Genomic DNA, 24420 nt, shown 5'->3' on the forward strand with positions numbered 1-24420 from the left:
TTGTTTTCTGTTATTTTGATAGCAGCCATCCTAATGGGTGAGAGGTGGTATCTCATTGTAGTTTTGATTTTCATTTCCCTAATAATTAGTGATGCGGAACATATTTTCATGTGCTTTTTTGCCTTTTGTGTATCTTCTTTGGAGAAATGTCTATACAAGTCCTTCGCACAATTGGGTTGTTCATTGTTGGGTTTTGGGAGTTCTCTATATGGTGATGTTAATCCCTTATCAAATATATGATTGCAAATATTTTCTCCCACTTAGAGGCTGACTTTTTATTATGTGGCAGCATGTCTCTTGTGCAAAATTTTTTAATTTCCAAAGTCCAATTTGTTTATTTTTCTTTTGCCTGTGCCTTTGGTGTCATATCTAAGAAATCATTACCAAGTTCAGTGTTGTGAAGCTTTAGTCCTGTTTTCTTCTAAGAGTTTTAGGTCTTACATTTAGGTCTTTGATCCATTTTGTGTTAGTTTTTGTATATGGTGTTAGGTAAGGGTCCAATTCTGTTCCATTGCTTGAATATATCCAGGTTTTCCTAGCACCATTTGTTGAAAAGACTGTTCCCCATTGAATGGTCTTGGCACCCTTGTAAAAAATAATTTGAATGTATGTATATGTGAGGGTTTATTTCTGGGCTCTTTATTCCATTGCTCTATGTTTGTCTTAATGCCAATACTACCTAGTTTTGATTACTGTGGCTTTAAAGTAAGTTTTGAAATTGGGAAGTGGGAATCCTCCAGTTTTTTTGTTTTGTTTTGTTTTTTCAAGATTGTTTTGAAAACAATGTTAGGATCTCTTTAGATTTACATATGAATTTTAAGTTGGGTTTTCCTATGTCTGAAACAAATGTCATTGGGATTTTGATGGGGATTGTATTGAATCTGTAGATTGCTTTGGGTAATAATTGACATTTTAACAATATTAATTTTTCTAATCCATGAACATGTGATGTGTTTCCATTTATTTATGTCTTTAATTTCTTCTAGCAGTGTTTTATAGCTTTGATTGTACACATTTTCACCTTGTTGATTAATTCCTAAGTATTTTAAACTTTTTGATGCTATTGTAAATGAAATTATTTTCATAATTTGCTTTTCAGATTGTTGATAAAAATGGAACTGATTTTTGTATATTGACTTTGTATCATAGTGCTTTGCTGAATTCATTTATTAGTTACAACAGCTTTTTTGTGAAGTCTTTAGAATCTTCTACATATAAGATAATATCATTGCAGAGACAATTTTACTTCTTCCTCTCCAATTTGGATGCCTTTTATATCTTTCTTGCCTAATTGCTCTAGCTAGAACTTCTAATATTGTGTTTAATAGAAGTGGTGAAAGTTGCCTTTTTTCTGAGCTTAGAGGAAAAGTTTTGTCTTTGAGTATGTTGTTGGGTTTGTCATATATGGCTTATATTATGGTGAGGTAGTTTCCTTCTATGCCCAATTTATTGAGTTTTTATCATGAAAGGGTGTTGAATCTTGTCAAATGCTTTTTTTCATCTATTGAGATTGATCATGATTTTTATGTCTCATTTTATTAATGTGGTGCATCACATTTATTGATTTGTATATGTTGAACGTTCCTTGCATATATAAAGCATCTAGTAGCAGAGCATTATGATTAAAAAATTTTTTCTTTATATCTAAAAGTAACATAACCATATTGCAGGATACTTGAAAAATAGAAAGCAGAAAGATAATCACTTTTAATTTCTCTACTCAAACCCAAGTAGGACCCATTTTAATTTATTTCTGGTCATTTTTCATGCTGTTTGTTGTTTTTTTCTTGCGTTATTTAGCCTTTTACCATGCTGTTATATAGTCACCATAAATTATCATTGGTAATGAATGGCTGCATGGTAGTCCATCTGTTGATACTGTTCATTAATATACTTTGGGAGAGAAGAGGAATGAGATGCAAGATAAACATTTATTATAACGTTTATGTTACATTATCTTTATACCTTCAAAACAGCCACACGTGCTGATACTACTATGGATTTTACTTTATAAAAATGCATGTTGGAATGCAGACAGGTTAAGTAACTTGTCCAGGGTCTTGCAGCTAGTAAGTTGTTGAGCTGGTGTTTGAACTGAGATCTGTGTAACTTCAAAGGCCTTGCTTTTTCCACTGTGCTTTCATATTGTCCATATGTTATCTATTGAATTCTTTTTTTCCCCTTTTTTTTTAATTAAATTTTTTTTCCAAAATATTACACGTGTCCATTTTTCTCCCCAATGACCCATTCCACCCCGTCCCACTGCCCTCCCCAGTCCCTCTCCACACCATTGTTATTGAATTCCTATAATACCTCTGTGTTCTTATTATACAAATATCTAGTAATACCAATAATGAGGTAAAAGCTTAGAGGAATAAATGATAATCAGTGCAGGAATGATTTACTTAGAACATATTAAGTGAAGGGCATTGGGCTAAGCACTTTACATTTATCACCTTGTTTAGCTTTTATTACAACCCTATTACCCTCTCTTTTTAATCACCATTACTACCATTGTTATATTCTTGGATAATTTGTGTGTTTCCATTTTTCCCCCCACTGTGTTTAATAATCTTCTTGCATTATAGCCTTTCCCTATGCTTTGAATTACTTCCTACAGTGGGTATTCAGGTTGTCTTCAGTTTATCTCTACCACAAATAACCGTGCATTGCTCCAGTTCTTTACTACCATAATAATAGTTTCCTTTTTGACCTATATGAGGAATTCAGTAGTGTGTATATCCAGGAACAGATTCCTCATTGGTTATAGAATATTTTATACACTTAATTTGACTTGCTCTGAAGAGAGGACATCTCACTCTACATGTTCATTAGCAGTGAACAAAGATTTGGTTTCCCCTGTCCTTTATTCTTAGTCTGTTATGATTTCCCCTAGCCCCAGGAAATCACTAATTTGCTTTCTGTCACAGTGATTAGCTCTGTGTGTTCTAGAATTTTATATAAGTGGAATTATATAGTATGTTCTTTTTCATGATTAGCTTTTCTTGGTCAACATGTTTTAAGATTCATTTGCTGCATATATTGGTAGTTTATTTTTCGTTGCTAGGTAGTATTGCATTATATGGATATACCACAGTTCTTTTTTTATTTTTTATTTTTAATATATATTTATTGATTTCAGAGAGAGGAAAGGAGAGGGAGAGAGAGAGATAGAAACGTCAATGAGAGAGTCATTGATCGGCTGCCTCCTGCACTCCCCCGACTGGGGATCGAGCCCGCAACCCGGGCATGTGCCCTGACCAGGACTTGAACCCCGATTGCCTGAATCTTAGGTTGATGCTCAACTGCTGAGCCACGCCCGGCCGGGCTATACCACAATTCTTAAAATTCATTTATCTGCTGAGGGACATTTGAAATGTTTCCATTTGGGGACTATTATTACAAAAGCTGCACTGTGCTTTCATGTACAGACGTAGGTGATGTATATTCAGATAGATACCTAAAAGTAGAATACCTACAACTGGGGTAAGAGTGAAAGGGCACTACTAGTAGTTATACTGGTACAACATGTAAAACAGACAATTCAGGAAAAAAGGGTGGAAGGTGGGTGGTTTTTAATTGTGTGTATGTGTCCCTTGTATTTGTATAAGCTTATCAAATGCATATATACAGAGTGAGGTAATATATATTAGAAGGGGTGAGGAGGAGGGGAAAAGAGAGAGAAGTTTAGGACATAAAATTGAGTCAGGAATAAAACTAATAGAAAAAGTTCTGTGAGGCCCCACAACTTGCTTAAGGATATTACAGATCTGGCTTTCTGTTTTCTAGTAGCTAATACTAGAAAATAAAGAGGCAAAAATAGCAGCCAGTGCAAGAACCATTTACTTAGGTAAATGGGGAACCTTACTCTTATAATAACGACCATAAAGGAATCAGTTGCTAAGTTGAACCATAGCTATTTCTAATAGTTCTGAAACCAGAAAGAAATTGATTCCTAGGATTTTAATAAAGTTAACCATTTTATATTTGTTACAAAGCTCATGTCAGATGGCAGCGTCTACTTCTGTGTCTAAGTAGTTAGGCTAAGATCTCAGGCAGTTTTAATTAAAATGTTACTGTTATATTAAAAAAAAAAGTATGTCAAAATGCTACTCTCCCATTGCTTGTGCTCTTTTTATCCAATTACAAAGGAAATTGAAACATGAAACTTGCAATGTGCTCTGAAATTATGGGGCAGTACTAATCTTATCCAAATCATTCAGCACACACTTAAGTTTGTTGTATATCCATAGCGATGAAGGCCTCTGGACTCCATTATAGTGTGAAGCTGCTTGTAGGGACAAGAGGACAGTACAGGTGTTCATTATGTTTTCTAGTTAGTAGAAAACATATCAGTACATTTTGTGGTAGTTTCTTGTGCCCCAGGATATGATCATATTTAACAGTGTCTGGGTGTGCTCACCTCCCAGAATACTCATGTCAAACAATGGTGACACACAATTCTGAGAATGAATCATTATTAGAAGGGTTAATGATAGGTAATTACTTTTAGGAAATTATGGCTCAAGAGATTTCTTACTTTGGTAAAATGTTAAACCTGCAGTGGCTGTTACCATTAGCTATATACTTTTTGTCTTGGAACATGCTGAGTTATCTCAGGGGAAATGAAACAAATTAGGGTTTTGCAAGCTGTTGCCTGGATACACTTCAGTGCGCAGCAGTTGGAAAGTGGTGTCCTGGGGGAAACACGGGGAGGAGAATTACAGGAAAGGAACTGGATGGAATGGGAGAAAATTAAAAAGTTACTGAAAAGTTCAGAGACATTGAATATAACATATCCGTATTAGATATTTACATACTATTCATGATTTATCCTAAGTGAAATTAAAATAGATTAGATGGCCACTGTAAATGCATCTCAAATCCAGATTGTTGTTTTTGCCTCTTTGTTTGAAGAAGATAAGACCCTATGATGGACAAACAGCCTGTAAAAAAAATGAGAAACCTGGAGTGACCTTAATCTGATTTATTAGCATGAAGAGTATTTTCACTTGAAGTAAACCTGCCTGAGTACTTGATGATCTAAGAAAAGGAATAATGGATTGGGATCTTTCGTTGTGTTCAATGTTTATCACATAAATCACTCAATCCTTCAGAATTAAGGATATACTTAGCCTGCAGTGCTCAGTAAGAGGACATTACTCCTCATTAACATCTATAGCATGCTGGCTCAATTCCACTTTTTAAGAAAAATAGGTGAGAATCAATATATTTTCTAAAAGAATAGAAGAGTAGGGAAAAAACAGGAATTCCTCAAGTTTAGACATTACTTTATGAGCTTGTGTTTGTTGACACTTTATTAGTGATTTCTGTCACAATAAGTATGAAACCAAACATGTTACATTGCTCATATAAGGTTTGGATGTATTGCATAGACCACACACATAAAAAAGAAACCACTGGCATATCAGCTGTGTGGATAGGTATGTTTTTAACCTTTTGTCATTCTTGATATGTCCTTTTGCTAATTCACTGTTCCCTGTTTTAGTTTTCTTACTCTTATAATTTGTAATGTTAATTTTTTGTTTAAATCTATCTTTTACTGTGTTTCTTCCATTGTTATAATTTATAATTTGCCCCCCAAAGCTGATGCTTTGTTCTAATTCTTATTTTCTATTACATTTAAATATTTAAGTCATTCAAAATTTAAATAATGTAGATACAGATTATTTTTATACAGATTGCCATTTGGTTATTTCAGTATCACTTGCTAAATATTGTATATATTTTCTTCTTCCTTTTTTTTTTTTCAAGAAAGTTTCTGTATATACTTCATACTCTTTCCTGGCCTCCCCATTTACAAAATTCTTGCAAAGTTGGGAACCTCCCTGGGACTGGCTGGGCTCCCAGACCTAAGCAGACCAATGAGGCAGAAGGGCACCCAGAGGTCAGTCAGCCCTTACTTACCATGGCATCCTAGCCATGGCCCCCAAGCTTCCTGACATGCACCATGTTATCACCTGCCCTGGAGCTGCCCACACTTACGTTTTCCCTTCTTTTGTAATGCATACCTTCTGCATTTAGATACTTGTGTATTTGGACCTATTTCTAGATATTCTGATCTTTTGTATTGTTCTTTTGTTTGATTTTTTTAGTCTGGAACCGAACATGCAAGATCTTCAAGGTATGCCAGTGTACCAGAGTTAATTAATAAATTAAGGAATGTTTGGATGTTAACTAGACTGACTGTGGTGATCATTTTGCAATATATACAAATATTGAATCATGCTGTGTACACCTGAAACTAGTATAATGTTATGTGTCAATTATATCACAAAAAATAAGTTAAAAAAAGAAATTAAGAAATTTTGATAATTGTACTATTTTATGTAAAAGGTTAACATTAGGAGAAGCTGGATAAAGGGTATATGGGAACTTGACTATTTTTGCAACTCTTCTGAAAGTCTAGAATTCATTTAAAATAAAAGCTTTTACAAGATCGCATTGAAATTTTTGATGCTCATGAATAAATTCAAGCATTTATTGAGTACCAATACTGTGCGAGCCACTGTCTAATATAATTTGTCATTTGCTCCCACTGGTGGCACCTCTCCTGGCTGCAACTGCAGGTAGGCAGCAAATAGGTCCTATGATTAGAAGCCCTTAAAGGGAAGTAAATAGTATGTATTTGAAAAAAATTCAATGCAAATGTAACAACTATTTTAAATAATGTATACATGTTCTTAGCCTTTAGGTGACACTTTTTAATGCATGTTAGATCACTTACTCTTTTTTTAAAAAAACTTTATTGTTGAGAGTATTACAGATGTTCCCTCTTTTTCCTCTCAACCCCCTCCACTGGGTTCCTGCCCTGCCCCAGGTCTTCACCACCCTATTGTCTGTGTCTGTGGGCAATGCATTTACTCTTTATTCTAATTTTCCTAAACTCAGACTTTTCATTTCAGAAAACAAAATCCCTTATATTTATCAGTTTACTGATAAAATGTATCTACCAATAACCTTTGGCAAGTGTCATGTTTAATGGTTGAACTGTTACAAGAATCGCTTCCAAATCTGAAATGAGGCTACACAGTATTACCACCTAAGGGTGTACATTGCACTGGGAAGCCGCCTCAGTGCAATAAGAAAGGACAAGTTTAGCCCTGGGGGTGGCTCTGTTAGTTGGAGTGTCGTCCTGGACACCAGCAGGTTGCGGTTTGATTCCTGGTCAGGACACACACCTACGCTGCTGGTTTGATATCCTGTCAGGGCATGTACAGGAGGCAAGTGATTGATGTTTCTCTCTCACATCGATGTTTCTTCTCCCCCTCCCCCAATTAAACATATCCTTGGGCCAGGATTTAAAAAAAGAAAAATAACAATTAAAAAGGACAAATTTAATAGACTCACTTAAACAGACGATAGACTTAATTTAGATAAACTTAAAACTAATATAAGAGTTTAGCAAGGTTTCTGAATATATACCAGCAACCACCAAACAGAAAATATTATATAAAATAAAATCCCCTTTTCAAAGGAATAAAAAATATGCACTATCTAGAAAATCCCAAAAGATATAACTTTTTATGGAGAAAAAGTTATAAAACTTTATTAAGGTCATAGAAGATACAGATAAATGAACAAATATACCAAGTTCATCAGTGAAAAGACTTAAGTGATATTTATTCGCATATTAATCAAAATTTCAAGTGTTTTTCATAGATCTTGGAAAACTGATGCTAAAATAATTATGGATGAGTAAAAGACCAAGAAGAGCCAAGGTGAGTTTGAAAAGGAGGGGAATTACCCAGATTGGCAAGCTTATGTGGGAGAAAGGCACTTCCATACATTGCTGGAGCCACTTTGTTTTTTTTAAATTTATCTTTATTGTTGAAGTATTACAGATGTCCCCTTTTTTTACCCACTGACCCCTTCAACCCTGCCCCTACCCTCCACCCCAGGTAGCTACTTTTTAAAAGTAAAAATAATCTTTAGCTAATAGGTGTGCAAACAAAATCCTTAAAGGCATACTGTGAAACAATGTTTTCTTCCTACTCATCTGCTGATCTAAGTTCCCCTTGGGGGTAACCTTTTTACAGTTTCTGGAATATAACTCTTGTGCATATGCAGAGATAATTATATAATGCTTTCCATAAATTGTACTATTTTATACAATGATATTTTTCACTAATTTTCTTTTTTTTAATTGAGGTATAATTGACAAATAACCTTATATTAGTTTCAGGTGCACAACATGATGATTCAGTATTTGTACATATTGCAAAATGATCACCACAATAAGTCTAACATCCATCACCATACATAGTTTTTGTGATAAGGAATTTTAAGGTATACTCTCTTAACAACTTTGAATTATACAATGTGGTTATTATTAGCTATAGTCACCACACTGTACATTACATCCCCATGACTGACTTTATTTTATCCAGAAAGTTTGTACCTTTTGACACTCTTCATTTGTTTTACTATTCTACCCTCTGTACCTCTGGCAACCACCAATCTATTCTGTTTTTGTTGTTGTTGTTAATGATCACCAGAGAATATTTTTTCCATTGCATTTTCAGAGAGAGTAGAAGGGAGGGGGAGGGAGGAGGAGGAGATGGAGAGAGAGAGAAATATTAATGTGAGACACATCTATTGGTTGCCTCCTGCATGCACCCCTGGGGTGGGGAGTGAATCCGAAACCCAGGTACCTGCTCTTGACCAGGAATTGAACCCAAGACCCTTCCTTACGTGGACTGATGCTCTAACCATAGAGCTACACTGGCCAGGGCGGTTCTTCATGTTTTTGAGCTTCAGTTTCTTTATTCCTCCCCTTCTTGCTTTCTTTCCTCACTTTCTCCTTCCTTTCCTCAAGGTTCCACATATGTATAAGTGAGAACCTAGGGTATTTGTCTTTCTCTGTCTGACTTATTTCACTTATTATAATTCCCTCTAGGTCATCCACGTTGTTGCAAATGGCAAGATTTCCTTCATTTTTATGGACACACCACATTTTCTTTATCCATTTATCACCCAGTGGACACTTACGTTGTTTCCTTATCTTGGCTATTACAAATAATGCCACTGAACATGGGGTGCATGTATCTTTTCAAATTAGTGTTTCCGGTTTTTTCAGATAAATACCTGGAAGTGGAATTGCTGGATCATATGGTAGTTCTATTTTTAATTTTTTGAGGAACCTCCACATTGTTTTCCATAATGGCTGCATGAGTTTACGTTCCCATTAACAGTGCACAAGGGTTCCCTTTTCTCCACATCCTTGCCAAGACTTGTGTCCTTTTTGATGATAATGTTTGAACAGGTATGAGGTGATAACTTATTGTTTTGTTTTTTTAAAAAAATATATCTTTATTGATTTCAGAGAGAGGAACGGAGAGGGAGAGAGATAGAAACATCAATGATGAGAGAGTCATTGATCGGCCAGACTGGGGATCGGGCCTGCAACCCAGGCATGTGCCTGACCAGGAATCGAACCTCGATCGCCTGGATCCTAGGTTGACGCTCACCCGCTGAGCCATGCCCAGCTGGGCTATTGTGGTTTTGATTTGCATTTCCCTGATGATTATTGAGGTTGAAAATCTTTTCATGTTACCTATTGGCCATCTATCTGTGTGTCTTCTTTGGAAAAATACTGCTTCATTTCTTTAATGATTATATATAAATCCTTGGTATGGTTATATTATAAATAGTCCCCTAAGATGTATGTTTAGATTGTTTCTAATCTTTTTATGCTGGCAACAAATGTTAAAATGAATTTACTACCTCGTCTATTATTTCACACGTATCTTAAGTATATCTGTAGGATAAATATCTGGAAGTGGAATTGTGATACCACATTGATCTTCACAGGAATAGTACTAATTTACATCTCACCAGTGATGTAGTTCCAGTCAAGCCCAACCTACCAGTGCAGTGTGTCAGACTTTTTGTCTTTATGAATCTGACAGATACAAAATGTTATTTTGTGGTTTTTATTATTAATTAGAAGTTGTTTATATGTTAGGAATATATAGGATTCAAGTTAGATCTTTTGTTATATGTGTTAAAAGTATATTTCCCAGCTTATTTGTATTTTAATTTTGCTTACTGTGTGTGTTTTTTTGTTATGTGGAAATTGCTGATTTTGTGTAAATTTTTTGTTCTTTTCTTACATCGCTTTGGCTTCTGTTTTAACTTGGAAAGATTTTCCCACATCATGATTACTGTTCAGTCTTTTCCTTCTAATAATTATGTGGGTTTTGTGTTTAATATTTAAATCTGATTCTGTCCGGTATTTATTTGTGGGTACAGACTAGGGTAGGGCTCCATCTCTGTTTTTTTTCCAAGTTCACGTGCTCGATATCCCAATGCCCACAAGTTGATTAGTCTTTCACCTCCAATTTGAAATGCCACCTTAATTATAATCCAAATTTGTATTTGGGTCTCTTTGTGAACTTTATGTTTTTTCCCATTGGTCTGCTCTCCATGCACTATTCCCACAGTATTTTAATTACTTTGGTATTATAATGTTTTCAAATATGACATTACTCTTAAAGAATTGTCTTGGGAAGTTCTTGTTGCATTCTTTATAGAACTTTAGAATCAACTTGTCTATTTTGTGGTGGTCTTTATTTAAATTATCTTACAGGCAATTTGGATTTTGTTGTCTTTCATCCAGATACAGGTATGTCTTTCCATTTGTTTATCTTCTTTGTGTCAGTAGAATTTCAGATTTTTCTTCATACGGATCTTATTCTATTTTTTACTTGATACTTATTTTTCTTAATTGCTTTTATAAATGATTGGGGTCTTGTGTTATTTTAAACCTCCTAACTTTTTTTTGGTTTGTATAGATGAATGCTGTTAATTTTAGTATATTAGTTTTTACCCAAGCAAATAATTGATTAAATTATTTGATTATTTAAAATAGCACATTAGCTGATTTTCTTGGTTTTTCTCTGTATGTGATCTGCAAATAATGGTAATTTTAACTTCTTAACAAATCTTACACCCCATTTCTTTATCTGTTTCACCCACGTTGGTTATCTTTGGCAGAGTGTTAAAGACATTTTTGAATGTTTTGATTGGGGTAAGGAATGCTGTTTATGGGCTGGATGTTGAGTTTTATGAAATACCTTCTCAATGTGTATAGAAATCGTCATGATTTCTCACTTTTGATGTATTAATGAGATGAGTTATATTTCTAGATTTTTAAATATTAAGTATTCCTAGGAATCCTGAAACTGAACACTTGGTTGTGGTATATTCTTTTGATATTTGAATGTATTTAACATTGGATTGTATATTTAAATATTTTACTTAGTATTTTTATACCCATATTCCTATGGGACACTAGTTTTCTTTTTCAGTGCCTTTTTTTGTGGGGTTTTGTTACCACTTTTATGCTAGATCCCTTGCTTTCCTTCTTTACTATGTATTAGAAGAGTTTGAATCACATTGGAGTTGTCTGGTCATTAAAAGTTTGATAGAATTACCTTGTGAATATGTTCCTACCTTGTGTTTTTCTGGAGAAGCTCTTTGTCAACATCCTCTATTTCTTTGGAAATTGTCCTTTTTAAGTATTCTTTTTTTTTCTCTGGGCAAGTTTTGGTCATTTATATTTTCCTAGAAAACCAATAGTGTTATATTTTTGTACGGAAATGAACATAGTAGTTGCTTATGACTAGTATTTTAATTTCCTTTTTACATATGGCTTTGTCTCTGTAGACATTTTAAAAAATTTATCTTATTGTTGAAAGTATTACAGATATCCCCCTTTTTTTGCCCCATTGATCCCCCACCCCGGGCGTCTGTAGACATTTTTTAGTTTGTATGTTTTTGTGCTTTTTTTCTTCACTATTAATTAGATTAGCTAAGATATCTCTTAATTTTCCCTAAGAAGGACCTCTTGGATTAATATTGTTAGCTCCATAATTTTTCCTCTTTCACTAGCACTGTTTTAGCTTTTGTAATTTTTAGAAAATTGTTTTGATTCAATGGTTTATGAGAGTTTTCTTGTTTTGTTAATAATATCTGGTTTAATTTCATGGTGACTAGCAAATGACTTACTTTTGAATTCTATTAAGGTTGTTTTGTGACTGATTTTATGCTCAGTTTTAATGACTGTTTCTTGGATTTATTAAAGGCATTTTTTGGTTTTAAAGTAAATTCAACTAGATCTGTTTTATTAATTAATAAATGTAATTAATTAAAGGTCTTCTGTATCCATTCTTAATTTTGTTCATTTGATGTTTTTGTGGACTGAGAGAAGTGAATTAAAGTATTACAGTCCTGTATTACTGTCAATATTCTCTTCATTATTATAGTTTGTGCTTTAAAACTGCCTGTGCCCTGTTTGCCTTTTTAAAAAATAATTTTTGCCCAGTTGCAGTGTTGAGGCCTGCTTCCCTTGGGTTGTGTTCTTACGATATGCCTTTGCCCGTTCTCTTTCATTATTTCTGTCACTCTAAGTGTGCCTCTTGTAGACAGCACAATTTTTGTTTTGTGAGTCAGTCTGTCTTTTTAATTGCTGCGTTTAGCTAATTTGTATTTATTAAAGACAAATTTACTTGGTTTTGGTCCTCTTATATTTAACATGCTACTTGTTTTTATTGTTTCTTGTTTTTATTTTACTACATAATGTGTTTTTATGGGTTTCTTCAGATAATTTGGAAGGCTTGAATTTTTTTTTTAAGGGCTGCCTTTATAAGTTTAAATAGTATACTCAATTCCTAAGATGATGTCTACTGGCTCCCTATAGCGAACAGGGAGGATATTAGTACATTTTCACTTTGGCTTAGCCTCCTTCCCCATGTTCAAAACTTCAGTTATTTTTGTTGGTGGTGTTCTTTATATATCAAAATATGTATGTGATTTATCACTTTAGACTGTGACAGTGTATGTGGACTGTCTTCACCTTCATTCTCTTCTGCCCCATCTGTTATTACCGCGAGTCCGATCGTCAGGGCCAGTGCTAGGTTCACCGTAATCCCTTGTCTCTTTCTTCTTAGCCCTTCAATTAACTGCATTTGCAGAGAAACCAGATACTTTATTATCTTCTACAAACCATAAACACAGATAGTTTATCATCAGTCCATTGGATGGGGTTTACTACTTTTTTGTTGTTGAAATTTGTCCTCTGAGTTTACAAGGTTCTTCAGTGATTATTTTGAATGCTGATACTTAAATGACAGGCAAATTGACACAGATTCTTGTCCTACTTAATTTCCACGAGGACTGTAGGCATTGGCTCCCAGTCTTCCAGCATGGAGTATTTCTCCGGCGAGTCTAAGGCTGGCCTGATTTGTGCCATGACATGTTGTTTCTGGATATCCAACAGACTCTTTTATGTCTAGTAGTTTACTGGTAGAGGGTTTAGTTTGGAGGGGAATGGAAAATTGTATAAATTTCACCATTACCTGTAACATTTTATTTCCTTAAAAGTAAAAAAGATATGAAGCAAATATGTCAAAATGTTTACATGAGGAATCTCCAATATTATTTTCTCTGGTCCAGGAAGTGTTTGAAATATTACGTTTTTTTATGTTTTAAAAAATGCCATGTAACTGTAAATCAGAGAGAGCTTGTATGCGTTAGTGATCCAGTCTGCAGTATACTTTATTGAAAATCAGTTTTTACTTTATTAATCACAGCATGCATTGTTTTTTTCTTAATATGCTGAGAACTACTCATGTAATATTTATGTTTTCTTTGTTGTCATTTCCTAAGTTTTGAGTAAAAGCATTTTATATTCTAAAATTCTATGGCTGGAGATTATAAAACTCTAATGGCTGCAGAGTGGAAGTTAGTGGTAATTGCTCAACACTTAAACTAAATGGGATGTATGACTAAAATCTGTTAAGTGATTTATGTTTGCTGGTTTGGTACTGTTTTGAACAGATATTCCTCTAACTATACAAAATAGGAGTAAGGTTTAAAATACCCTGATAACTGAAAGAGTTAAGTATTCAGAACTCCTTCTGTCCTTCCTTTCATCGGGGCGGTCATAAGTACAAGTCATAATAAAAGAGAAATAAATCACCTCTATTTTCTTATTGTTACTCATTTTTATGTTTTAGTACTAAAAGATTTTTAAGTTTGTTTTTTCTCTGTGTTCAGGTACATGTCTCGAGTCCACGGTATGCATCCAAAAGAGACCACCCGTCAGCTGAGCTTGGCTGTGAAAGATGGTCTTATTGTGGAAACTCTCACTGTGGGCTGCAAAGGTTCAAAAGCTGGTATTGAACAAGAAGGATACTGGTTGCCAGGAGATGAGATTGTAAGTATGTTTCATTTGATAAATTTGGAGAAGCTGACCTAACTTTTTGAACATTATTTAAATACAACTTTTAGAAACTCATTTTCAGAAGTTTAGTAACATTTCACTTTTACTTATTAACATTAAGGACCTACATTGGTGGGGTGGATGCTTTCCTCTGTGTTTCTTTAGTAGGAGAAAACTCACTTTTAAAGAGAGCCTACTTTTTCTGTGTAGATTACCTTGAATCTGAAAAATTCAAACAAAACAAGTAAAACCCCTTTAATATACACACAATGATATTTCTAAGTTTTCTTTAATAAATATTAGTAAAAAATGTTTCAGTGCAGGATAATGTTGATGCCGTCTTGACAGATTGGAAGGAACAGACTGTCTTCTCAGGGACATACCATACTCAGGTTGGATGATGTCAGAGCCCAGAGCGATGCTTCAGGAGGGTTTGCAGGTGACAAGGTTTCAGGTGCTAGACACACCTGGGCCTAGTGTCTTTGTTTTGTTGACTATAGTGGGTTTTTGTGGCACTTGAAAGAAATCATAGGAAAGATAGAAAGTTAATTGTCTTTATATTTTTACCTAGTTCTTATAATTTTGACTTCCCTTTTAAGTTATATTTGAATCTTTTTAGTATGTAATTTTATATCCAGGGGCATTGTGAGAAGTATAATTTTTTTATTATGTAAAGACTGCTTTCGTGTAAAGTTTCCGTCTTCTCCTACCTTATTTGTTTTTGATATTTCTAGCATCTTGATTTAAAAAGTCTTCCTTTTTGCAATGGAACATCATTTAAGATGATAGGTTTCAAATTTAATAGAGTTAGTTTTTTTAGTTTCTGAAAGGAATGGATTTAGTAATTAGGTATTTCGAGAGTGTGCTTATCATGAATTCTCTGAAATCTGAAATTATAAAAAATCACATAAGATCTTAAAATTGGTTCTTTGTGGAAACATTTCCCAAAACCTTTGGGTTGCGTTTTCCTTTTGGCTCTACATCAGATGAACCAGTAACATACTGTCAGTGGTCAGTTCTGCACAGTAAGCTCATAGCGCATCCTCTGTGGAAGGCTGAGCTGCAGAAGCAGTTACAACAAGTTACAAACTTAGTGAGCTTGCTCAGTTTTAACATTGTTTTTGTCAGTTAAATCTATGCCTTCAAAGTTTCAGGAAAGAAAATTCACATTTTCCACAAACAAAACATAGAAGAAAAAATGTTTAATTTCACTGGTATTATTTTATTTATACACTAGAAGTGTTCTTGTAAATTTGAGTAAAAAATGTTTATAACAGAATAATTTTTCTGTTGACTTCCATACAGAAAAGTACACCTTTGTTGCCGATAAAGAAACTCTGGATGTGCAGCCATAGTAATAATATTTGTTTACATCAGGCATTAAAAGGAGGGCCATTGATGACTGATAGTCTCTTATGTACTCAGAATAATCCAGATAATATAAAATTTCTAATCCCAAAACACTTGGAAATGTACAGATTTAGTATAGAAGGCTGTCCTGATAATTTCTGAGATTTATATAGTCATTAACCAAGTATAGTACAACAATTACAGGATTTTGGTTTGTGGATCATGTACATTTTTTCATAAAAGCGATTTTAGTTCTCCTTACTTTTTAGATTTGTGCTTTTCCACATGTGTTTTTCCTCTTTAGTTTGAAGTTTCCTTGTTCATTTTAATTCAACGAGCAGTTAATGAGTTATATTTACCACTGTATTAGGTTATATATATATTTTTATTTTTACATGTACTTCCTGCGTATACTTTATAGCAGCACCCTTTTCTTTTTTTCTAGATGAAATCTTATATGTAAATCAAACAACCAGTGTACAGATTTTTAAAATTCATGTTGGTTTTTATTCACATTTTTATACTGCGTATGCATGTATGATGTAAGTACAAGTGAGTATATAAAAGTTGTGCCCAGTTATAAAATATGCAAATATTAAAAATTCAGAGGCAATATAGTGTAGCAGAAAGAGGTAAGGTCTTATATGTATAATAGTCACTGGATCTATATTTAAGATGTAACTTATAAAATTATGAGATTAATTATATTTGTATCTCATGGCCATGGCTGGTATACCACCTGGCTATCCAGGGGCTGTCATGTGCTGCTATTGTCATGCCCTAGTAATACACTTGAAGGACACATAACTGTGTTGCACTTGGCACAGCACAATCATCTCACACTTGCCAACTCTGTGTTTAGGTACTGTGTGGCCTATGCACACGGGCCACTGTGTATGGGGCCAGTTGTGAACTACACAACTTAGGAAGTACTGCTCAGTTCTCAGACATCATATACTTGTATGTTTATTCAGCTATTTTCTAGCTGATGGTAGTAAAAGTGTCTTCTAACAAAATCAGTCTTAGGGAAGGATCACCTTTTTTGATTTGCACAAAGGAAACTCTGTGGACTAGTTACAGCCCAGCATGCTGGCATTTGAGTCTGGGACCCTCCTTTATAGTTTCTCTACCTTGTATATGATATGTTGCCTCTAAAACTTGACTTTTTATATGGAAAGATACACATTATTATTCATCTTGTCAACTTTCTGACTCAGTATCAAAAGAAGAAAAAAGTCAAGTAGATATTTCTATATCTATTATCTATCTATCTATCTATCTATCTATCTATCTATCTATCTATCTGGCCTTGGGAAGGAACAGTATAGGATTTTTTGGTCATTCATTTTTAAACCTTTAATTCAAAGTTACAAATATTCTTCATCTAGGGAAGTTCTACCATTTGAAAAATGGGTAGTAAAGCACTTCTTTTCCTTCTATAGCCTCTAAAAGTAGTTGATGGTACCTCAGAGGTGTGGAAAATGTTGATTTCTCTTGATAAGTCCCACGAGTTACATCCTCTGAGATACTTTGTATTAGCAAAGAGACTGGACTCTCCTTACCTTGACTTTCACAGTTATGGTGAGAAAGACAAGGTAGGCAAGAGTGCAATTTTTTAATGCTACTCAACTGTAGTTGAGCAAAGACCGTGTTGGTGTCACACTTTTATTCCACCTCTGCTACCCCCCCCACAATGATTTTATTTATAAAAATTTGATCCAATTGAAAAATATGCATATCTTGAGCAAAATTAAATCCAGCAGTGATACTCTAATAACATGTCAGGATATAGTTATATATAATCTGTTCAAGAGGAAGACACCAAAGATGGTGGCCTTCATTGTACTGAGGTTTTTCGACTGGAATGATTTTTAGATAGTTTGAGATGCTAGTCTCAACTATCGTTTGTAGCCCTATTGAAGTGATCATTCTTTTGGAGAAACCATGATAAAATTAGGCAATAGATAAGCATCTTTATGGTGATATTTTGAATATGTTTGTTAGAGATAGTAGAATGAAGCCACTCTCAATTTAGTTTATTTAAATGTTAGTCAATAAACAAGCAAAAGTATATGTACCAACCAGTGTTTAAAATGACAAGCTTGCTGAACTTGGGGAACTCTCTTGTAAATTTTCTGTGGTCATCTTAAACTTCCAGATTTGTATGTTATTAATATCCACTAATAGGATCCAGATCATTCTTTCAGGGGTTGTTTGCATAGCTTTTGAAATTATATTGGTAAAAGGCCAGTAGACCAGTGAAACTTGATGCCTGACCATTTAATGTTTTGTTATATCAAGGTCTTTTTCTTTTGATTTTTTAAAAAAAGAATTATACATGTTCTGATAGATTGCTTCATTATCTACTTTCTCTAAAGAAATAAATATACATGAATTGCTACATTTAATCCACATTTGATCACAGTATTGAATGTCCTTTATTCTAACAACTTGAGAAATGTATTTCTTGGGCAGAATTTTACCATTTGCTGAACTCAGTTAAGTTTGGTATTTAGTAACTCCTTTTGTAATAAACACAGGTTACTTTCTTATGAGTTAAATTCTTAGCTCATACAGGACTCACTAAAGATAGGAAGGTCTTATAAAACTAATGTTTTGTGGTTTCACAGGTAACCTTGAGTTATGGATCATTTGCAGATAAAACATGTCAAATATGTGTTTTGAATTTGAGGCAGTTAATAAATTATATGATGACTTCCAACTGTATTTATGGTTCCTGGCACAAGGCTATGACGCTATTATTTGACAGATACTTTTAATCTGACATTAATTTGGTCACTAGTGTAGAGGATGACTTAAAAGTGTAAAAAATGATGTTTGCTGTGAAATTACTTCTCTCTTTACTTACCTGCCAAATCCTGACTCAGGGTCTCATTTCTTTTTTCATACTTAATGCCAGTTCAAAAATAATCTATCAGTGTAGGAACCACAGCTTGCATTTTCAGTTAGAAGCCTTCTGCTAGTTTTGTTGCTTATGATGCAAGAGCAACTACAGAAATGAGCTCATAACAGTCTTGGCCATGATGTCCTGCTTCAGTTTGAGTACTTTCTTTTCATATAATTAAGCTTGTCCCACCATTAAGCAGGACCTCATACTACTTTTAAAGTAGTACTCAGGGGTAAGATAGACATTTTTCCTCTGTGATCATCTGCTTATCCTGATTCAGAATGACCTATCTAAAGAAACCGTGGTTCATGTACCTCTTGAAACTTAGTTAAGCTAACATTTTTTAGATAGGAGGTAGGAATGGATTTATATCTTCAGAAATCACACCATTAAACAGCCATGGCAAGGTGTTACCCTTTGCTTTGTTCTTGAAAAAATATTGAGAGGTCTGCTGAATTCAAAACAGTTTGTCTCTCTGAGCCCACTTCATAAATATAGCAGAGTGAACTGATATATTTTAAAGATTAGATCTTTGCATTTTCCTTGTTATAAATTATAGTTGTCATAAATTAATCAATCATGTTTTCAATACTCTAAGTAAAGAACTAGATGTTCCTTGGATACCTTTGATTTTTTTAAGTGAAATATATTTTGTTATATTTATGTTAATTATGTGCAGAACTGCACATATCTTCCAAAGGTCCATCACCTGTCTCAGATACAAAAATAAAAATAATTGTTTTTTTACTAAGTAAAGTATTAAGTATTTGGTGATATTAATTACAAACCAGTTATAATATAGTTCTGTGTATATTCAAACTTTAATGTGCTTATACTTAGAAATTATTATTGCTTTGGTAAAGAATGTCCATTTTATTCAGTAGAATATTTTGGGTCATGCTGTTCTGTTTTACTCTTTTCAGCTTATTTATTTGTGTGTGTGTGTGTGTGTGTGTGAGAGAGAGAGAGAGAGAGAGAGAGTGCTTTTTTCCTTCTGTCTAAATTCTTTTAACTAAGCAATGTTGTAATATTTTTATTTAAAAAACTAATATCTAAAATTACTGTAAATATTTTAATCATTAAATTCTTACCTCTCAGTGATTAACTGAATTAACAGAATTAAACTAAACCTCGAATTGTAGAGAATTCATTTTGTTATTTATGTTAAAATACCACATCAAACACATATTTGATAATGTAAGATTTATCTGCTCATTGCATATAAGTAGGGAATCACTTTAAAAGGTAGAATCTCTTAAATATGATGAGGGTGGATTATAGTTTGGGGGGGCCCTTGTTACAGATACAGTTCTCCCATGAACTCTCTTGCTTTAGTGTTATCTCTAAATTGACTTAACAGTATTTCTTGCTCCATCTAGCGTACACAAATGTTGTGAGAGCTGTCATAACTTAAAAGTCCTGAAAAAATTTGCACATGTGTAATTACAAGCACCACATTATTTTGTGATTTGTGTAGCAAACAGATCATCTTTACGCCAGCTAACACTTACTGAGCATAGTAACTCAGTTGATCCTTACAAAGACCTATATACTAGGCATTATTATTTTGTGCATTTTACAGATAGAAAATGATATGCAGAGAAGCTAAGTATTCTGCCTTAGATGACACAGTCTGTGAGTGCCGGAGCCAGGATTTGAGCCACTCTGGCTCCAGAGTCTTAACCAAATGCTATAAATGGCGACAGAGATGTAGGGCAGCAGGCTGCTTCTAGATGATGGAATGTTTTCTAGTAGCTTCTGAAGATAGCCTGTGTATGTTTCACACATGGTGAAGTGTGGAGTTTACCATGTTCACAATCATCACTTACAATTAAGAAAAAAAACCAAGCTTGTACCAATTTCAGATAAAAAAGATATATATTTGTGGTCTTAATGAAATTTATAGTGGCTCTGAGTTTGTTAATAAAATGTTTTTCTAATGTCATGATAGGTTTCATGGCACACAACTTTCTAAAGAGAGAGGTTTTCTCTGTCCATTTGTAGCTTTTGTGTTAGTATCAAAAGTTTCCTCTTAAACTAGTAGTGACTTGAGTTTGCATGCTACTGTCTACTCATGATGAGCACATTCATAGACTGTCACTTGATATCATCTGCAAAATAATGTAAGTCGTGTAGCAAATAATAAACAGTTTGACCCTCTTATGAAATCCCTTTAGCTTTGTGTATTGCCTAATATTGAGCAAAGTTACAGTAGAGAGACCAAGATTATTTTGTTTTTATTTTGAAAGGCCTACAGTATGCAGCCTTTCTCCAGGACAGCAACCCCAAACAAGGTGAACTAATTTTGCACTGTTATTCTACTTTAAATCTGCTTTTTAAAAATATTACATTTCTGCCTTTCTTTAGATTAGCTTAGTTAACTCTTGTTAGAATTGTTGATTAAAACCATCTTGTCTTTATATTGCTTCTAGTTTGGGATTTTTTTGCTAATAGGTTTGCTTTTAAAAAACTTTCTTGAAGTCTTGAAGTAGCATTTCACATATTATGCTGTTAATCAGGCTGTATCAGAGTAGTTTCTGACATCTGGTGAAATCCAGGGAAAATGTAGGCTTAGCTTAGGGCATACATTATTGAGTATTAGTCAAAGCCCTATGTAAATTAATTCCAAAAGAGAAATTGTGGGCAACTCTGCCTGTGATAAACATGCTTATATCATTTATACCTCAGAAAAGTCTGCCCTGGGTTCAGAATTTTATAACTGTTGGACTTGATTGTCATTTTGTATATTCTAAACAGCTGTTGCTATGATTAAAAGAATGAACAGCACGTACATCCCCAGCCTATACTTTCTCTTACATCAGATAACAGAGTTAAGTTATATGCCATTATGTAAGTAATATATCCACGTTTCTCTACTTTTACTTCACTTGAATTATATTCTTATTTCTATAATTTTTATGAAAACTAGGTCTGCTGTTAAATACCCCAGCGAGGGAAGATCCATTTTCATCTTGTTTTATGGGTGGATGGGAGAGAAAAGGGATAGAAAAGGGGAGGAGGTAATGTGGGGAGACTGGAGCTATGCACCAAAATTACACTCTTGCTCCCTTCTCTTAGTTGACCTAGTAACTACCATTGTAAGGATCACAGGAAGATTAATTAATGTAAAAAATTTCCAATGATGGTTGGCAGTTTCTTTTGTTAATAATGGGTCAAATATAAGCCCCCCATATCCTTTAAGATGTTTCTGAACAACTATGAAAAAAATATTCTGAAATATTTCGTTTTAAACTTGGAAAGAGTTCTGTTAAATCCGAATAGAACAAAGTATCTTATCTCCACTGAAACCTAATTTATCAATGATTTTGTATATAAAAATGAAAATAGCTAAAATGCAGCCTTACACATAAACTTTGTGAAATGGGTACACAATGACTGTTTAGTATAGCCAAGCTGATCACACACACATACTGTGTCTGTAGTGCCACTGCAGCAAACTTGGTGAGGTAGGTTTTTTTCCTACCACGCACACATTAGGGGTTTATGTCTTATCAGTATCTTAAGGTTTTTTTAGCAGTCAGACTGAAATTACTCCAGTGTAAGTTTACAGAGTATATACACCTGCAGCTAATAACTAGAAATGGTTTTCTTTATTACTTTGGTCAATAAAGACGACAATTTCTGAACAAAAAGCAAACTAAAAAGTTTTCATTTTTGCTGAATTTACTGATGCACACCAGCCATGACTCTGAATGTGAATTTTGGAACATTAGTGACTCTCATTCTTTTTGAAGGATTGGGTAGTAGCCATGTCATGTAGTCAGGCAGAAATTAATACGTTTCAACCTCAGGTGCCAAAGGAGTCACTGCCTGCTAAACAAGTGCTATATTTGAAGCCCATTTATTGGGGGAGTAATTGACATATGAGGAAACAAGAAAACTGCTCAACTTCAGAAACAGAGTGTAGGCAATAATTTATAAAAAAGAAAAATGGTGGCAGAGCCCAAGTTTGGAATTTTAGGACCCTCATTGGTAATGACCTTGATTACACCAAATGTGGGTTAAACCGTTGTTCACTTAGTTACCACATCTACAAAAGAAAGCTGAGAATGAATCCATCACTCTTAACAGGTATTTTTTGACAGAAGCTAAGAGTGTATTTATGAAGAATGAATTCTAAATTAAGAGCACTTACAACATCTTCCTGTTTATATTTAAATGGTATTGACTATACAAAAAAGAGTGTAACAAAAAAGAAAATGTTGAAGAAAACCTGTATACCTGCAGTTACGTTCTTTTATTTCCAGGAATAGTCCCAATAAGAAAATGAGCCTACTTCCTTTTTAGTTTTTTATGGCAGTGTCCTTTGGAGAATGTGATTAAACCTTTAGTTTCACATTTTCAATTTATTTTTCCAAATTCAACAGACCCTGAAAATTTGACAACCTATCAGAACATGGACATTCTGATTAATGGTTATTTTCAATAAAGCATCCAATACCATGGATGAGAAGATAAGAATAGTGAGCATCACCATTTATTACTTTTTCTCTGTCCCACAGTGTGCTAATTAAGTACTTACTTTTTTTTTTTTTTTTTAAAGCAGAACAAAATAGAGGTTTGTTTATTTGAAATACTAAGGTATAGATGTCTGTCTGGGGTACTAAGCTCACTGAAAAAATTATTCCATAAATTATATTTTAAAAATTGAAGATAATCTTAGAACTGGGATTGGCTTTGGACTTATTTCATTTTGGACTGGTTTTGCTATCAAATCACCTTAAGATATTTTGAATATTAATACTGTTTAGAAGAATTTAAAATTTAAAGAAGCAAATTTGTAGATATTTTTTCCCTGTTTTAAAATGTCTAAAATTGTTTATAATGCCTAACTTCTGATGGACTTTAGTGTCAATTTTGTTCTTAGTCATTGCAGATACTGACAAAATGTCATACGAAATTATTTTGTATTTTTTGTAGGACTGGGAAACAGAAAATCATGACTGGTATTGTTTTGAATGCCATTTGCCTGGAGAGGTGTTGATATGTGACCTGTGTTTTCGTGTGTATCATTCCAAGTGTTTGTCTGATGAGTACAGGCTTAGAGACAGCAGTAGTCACTGGCAGTGCCCAGTTTGCAGGGTGAGTACCTATCTGAGCTTTAATGTGCTGGTCAGAGGGTTGGCGTTCATTGACAATAGCTGCACAAAGATACCCCAGGTGGTCGTGCCAGGTGGATGGATAAAGTACTGGAGGGTGGGGGTTACCTGCTGAAATGATGGTGTATGAACATAGAGCACTCAGAAATGGAAATCACAGAACACATGACATATTCAGGGAATGGATTTTAGAAAGTTGTAATCACATAAATATATACTCTCTTCCCTTACTTTACACTTGCCACTGGATTGTGTGACTCCTTCAATGAATAGCCTTTGGGAATCAAGAAACATGCTTCCATACCAAGGTCTGTTCAACGTGTCCTGCTACTCAGTAAACACAACAAAAGGCACATTGTTGGACACATTCTGTATCTACTTCCCATTTATATTCATGTAATGTTGCCTTAATTTTTTGTCATCTCATGGGTTAGCTCCTTTCTTACATTTTGTTTGGAGGGTGGAGGGATGGGACAGTTGTATATGAAGCATTCTCATTTAAAGTAAAATGAAGTAGGCTGGTAGGTAAAATAGGTACTTTCCACAGTTATTTTCATTCATATTATTTCCCCATTGAAAAGTATACATGGCTGTGTATACATGGCTTGTTGGTTGCAGAATGTGGCATGTGTGTGTATATGAGTGATGTGTGATACTTAAATACCACCTTACATGTGGCAGTGATGGTGATTAGCAAGGAATTATTTTATTGTAGTCTCCATTAATTTGTACTTAAAATTATTAAGATACTTATTTGGAACCATGCAGATTGCCCAGATTACTAATGAGTTCAG

General features: G+C 34.1%; 1 protein-coding gene across 13 annotated transcripts in view; it reads left to right on the forward strand.

The window, feature by feature from the left end:
• ZMYND11 (zinc finger MYND-type containing 11) overlaps positions 1-24420 on the forward strand; it is a 123770-nt gene that overhangs the window by 61004 nt on the left and 38346 nt on the right. For 5 of the 13 annotated variants that reach the window (XM_081129611.1, XM_081129610.1, XM_081129609.1 and 2 more), the window contains 3 exons: positions 14083-14242; positions 20756-20800; positions 23448-23609. In XM_081129611.1, coding sequence (XP_080985737.1) covers positions 14083-14242; positions 20756-20800; positions 23448-23609 — 367 coding nt within the window. Of the gene's footprint in view, positions 1-14082; positions 14243-20755; positions 20801-22894; positions 22991-23447; positions 23610-24420 lie in introns of those variants that run through there. The other 8 variants (XM_081129607.1, XM_081129605.1, XM_081129606.1 and 5 more) reach the window with 3 other exon arrangements.

Source organism: Miniopterus schreibersii, assembly GCF_964146895.1.
Source record: "Miniopterus schreibersii genome assembly, chromosome: 1".
NCBI lineage: Eukaryota > Metazoa > Chordata > Mammalia > Chiroptera > Miniopteridae > Miniopterus > Miniopterus schreibersii.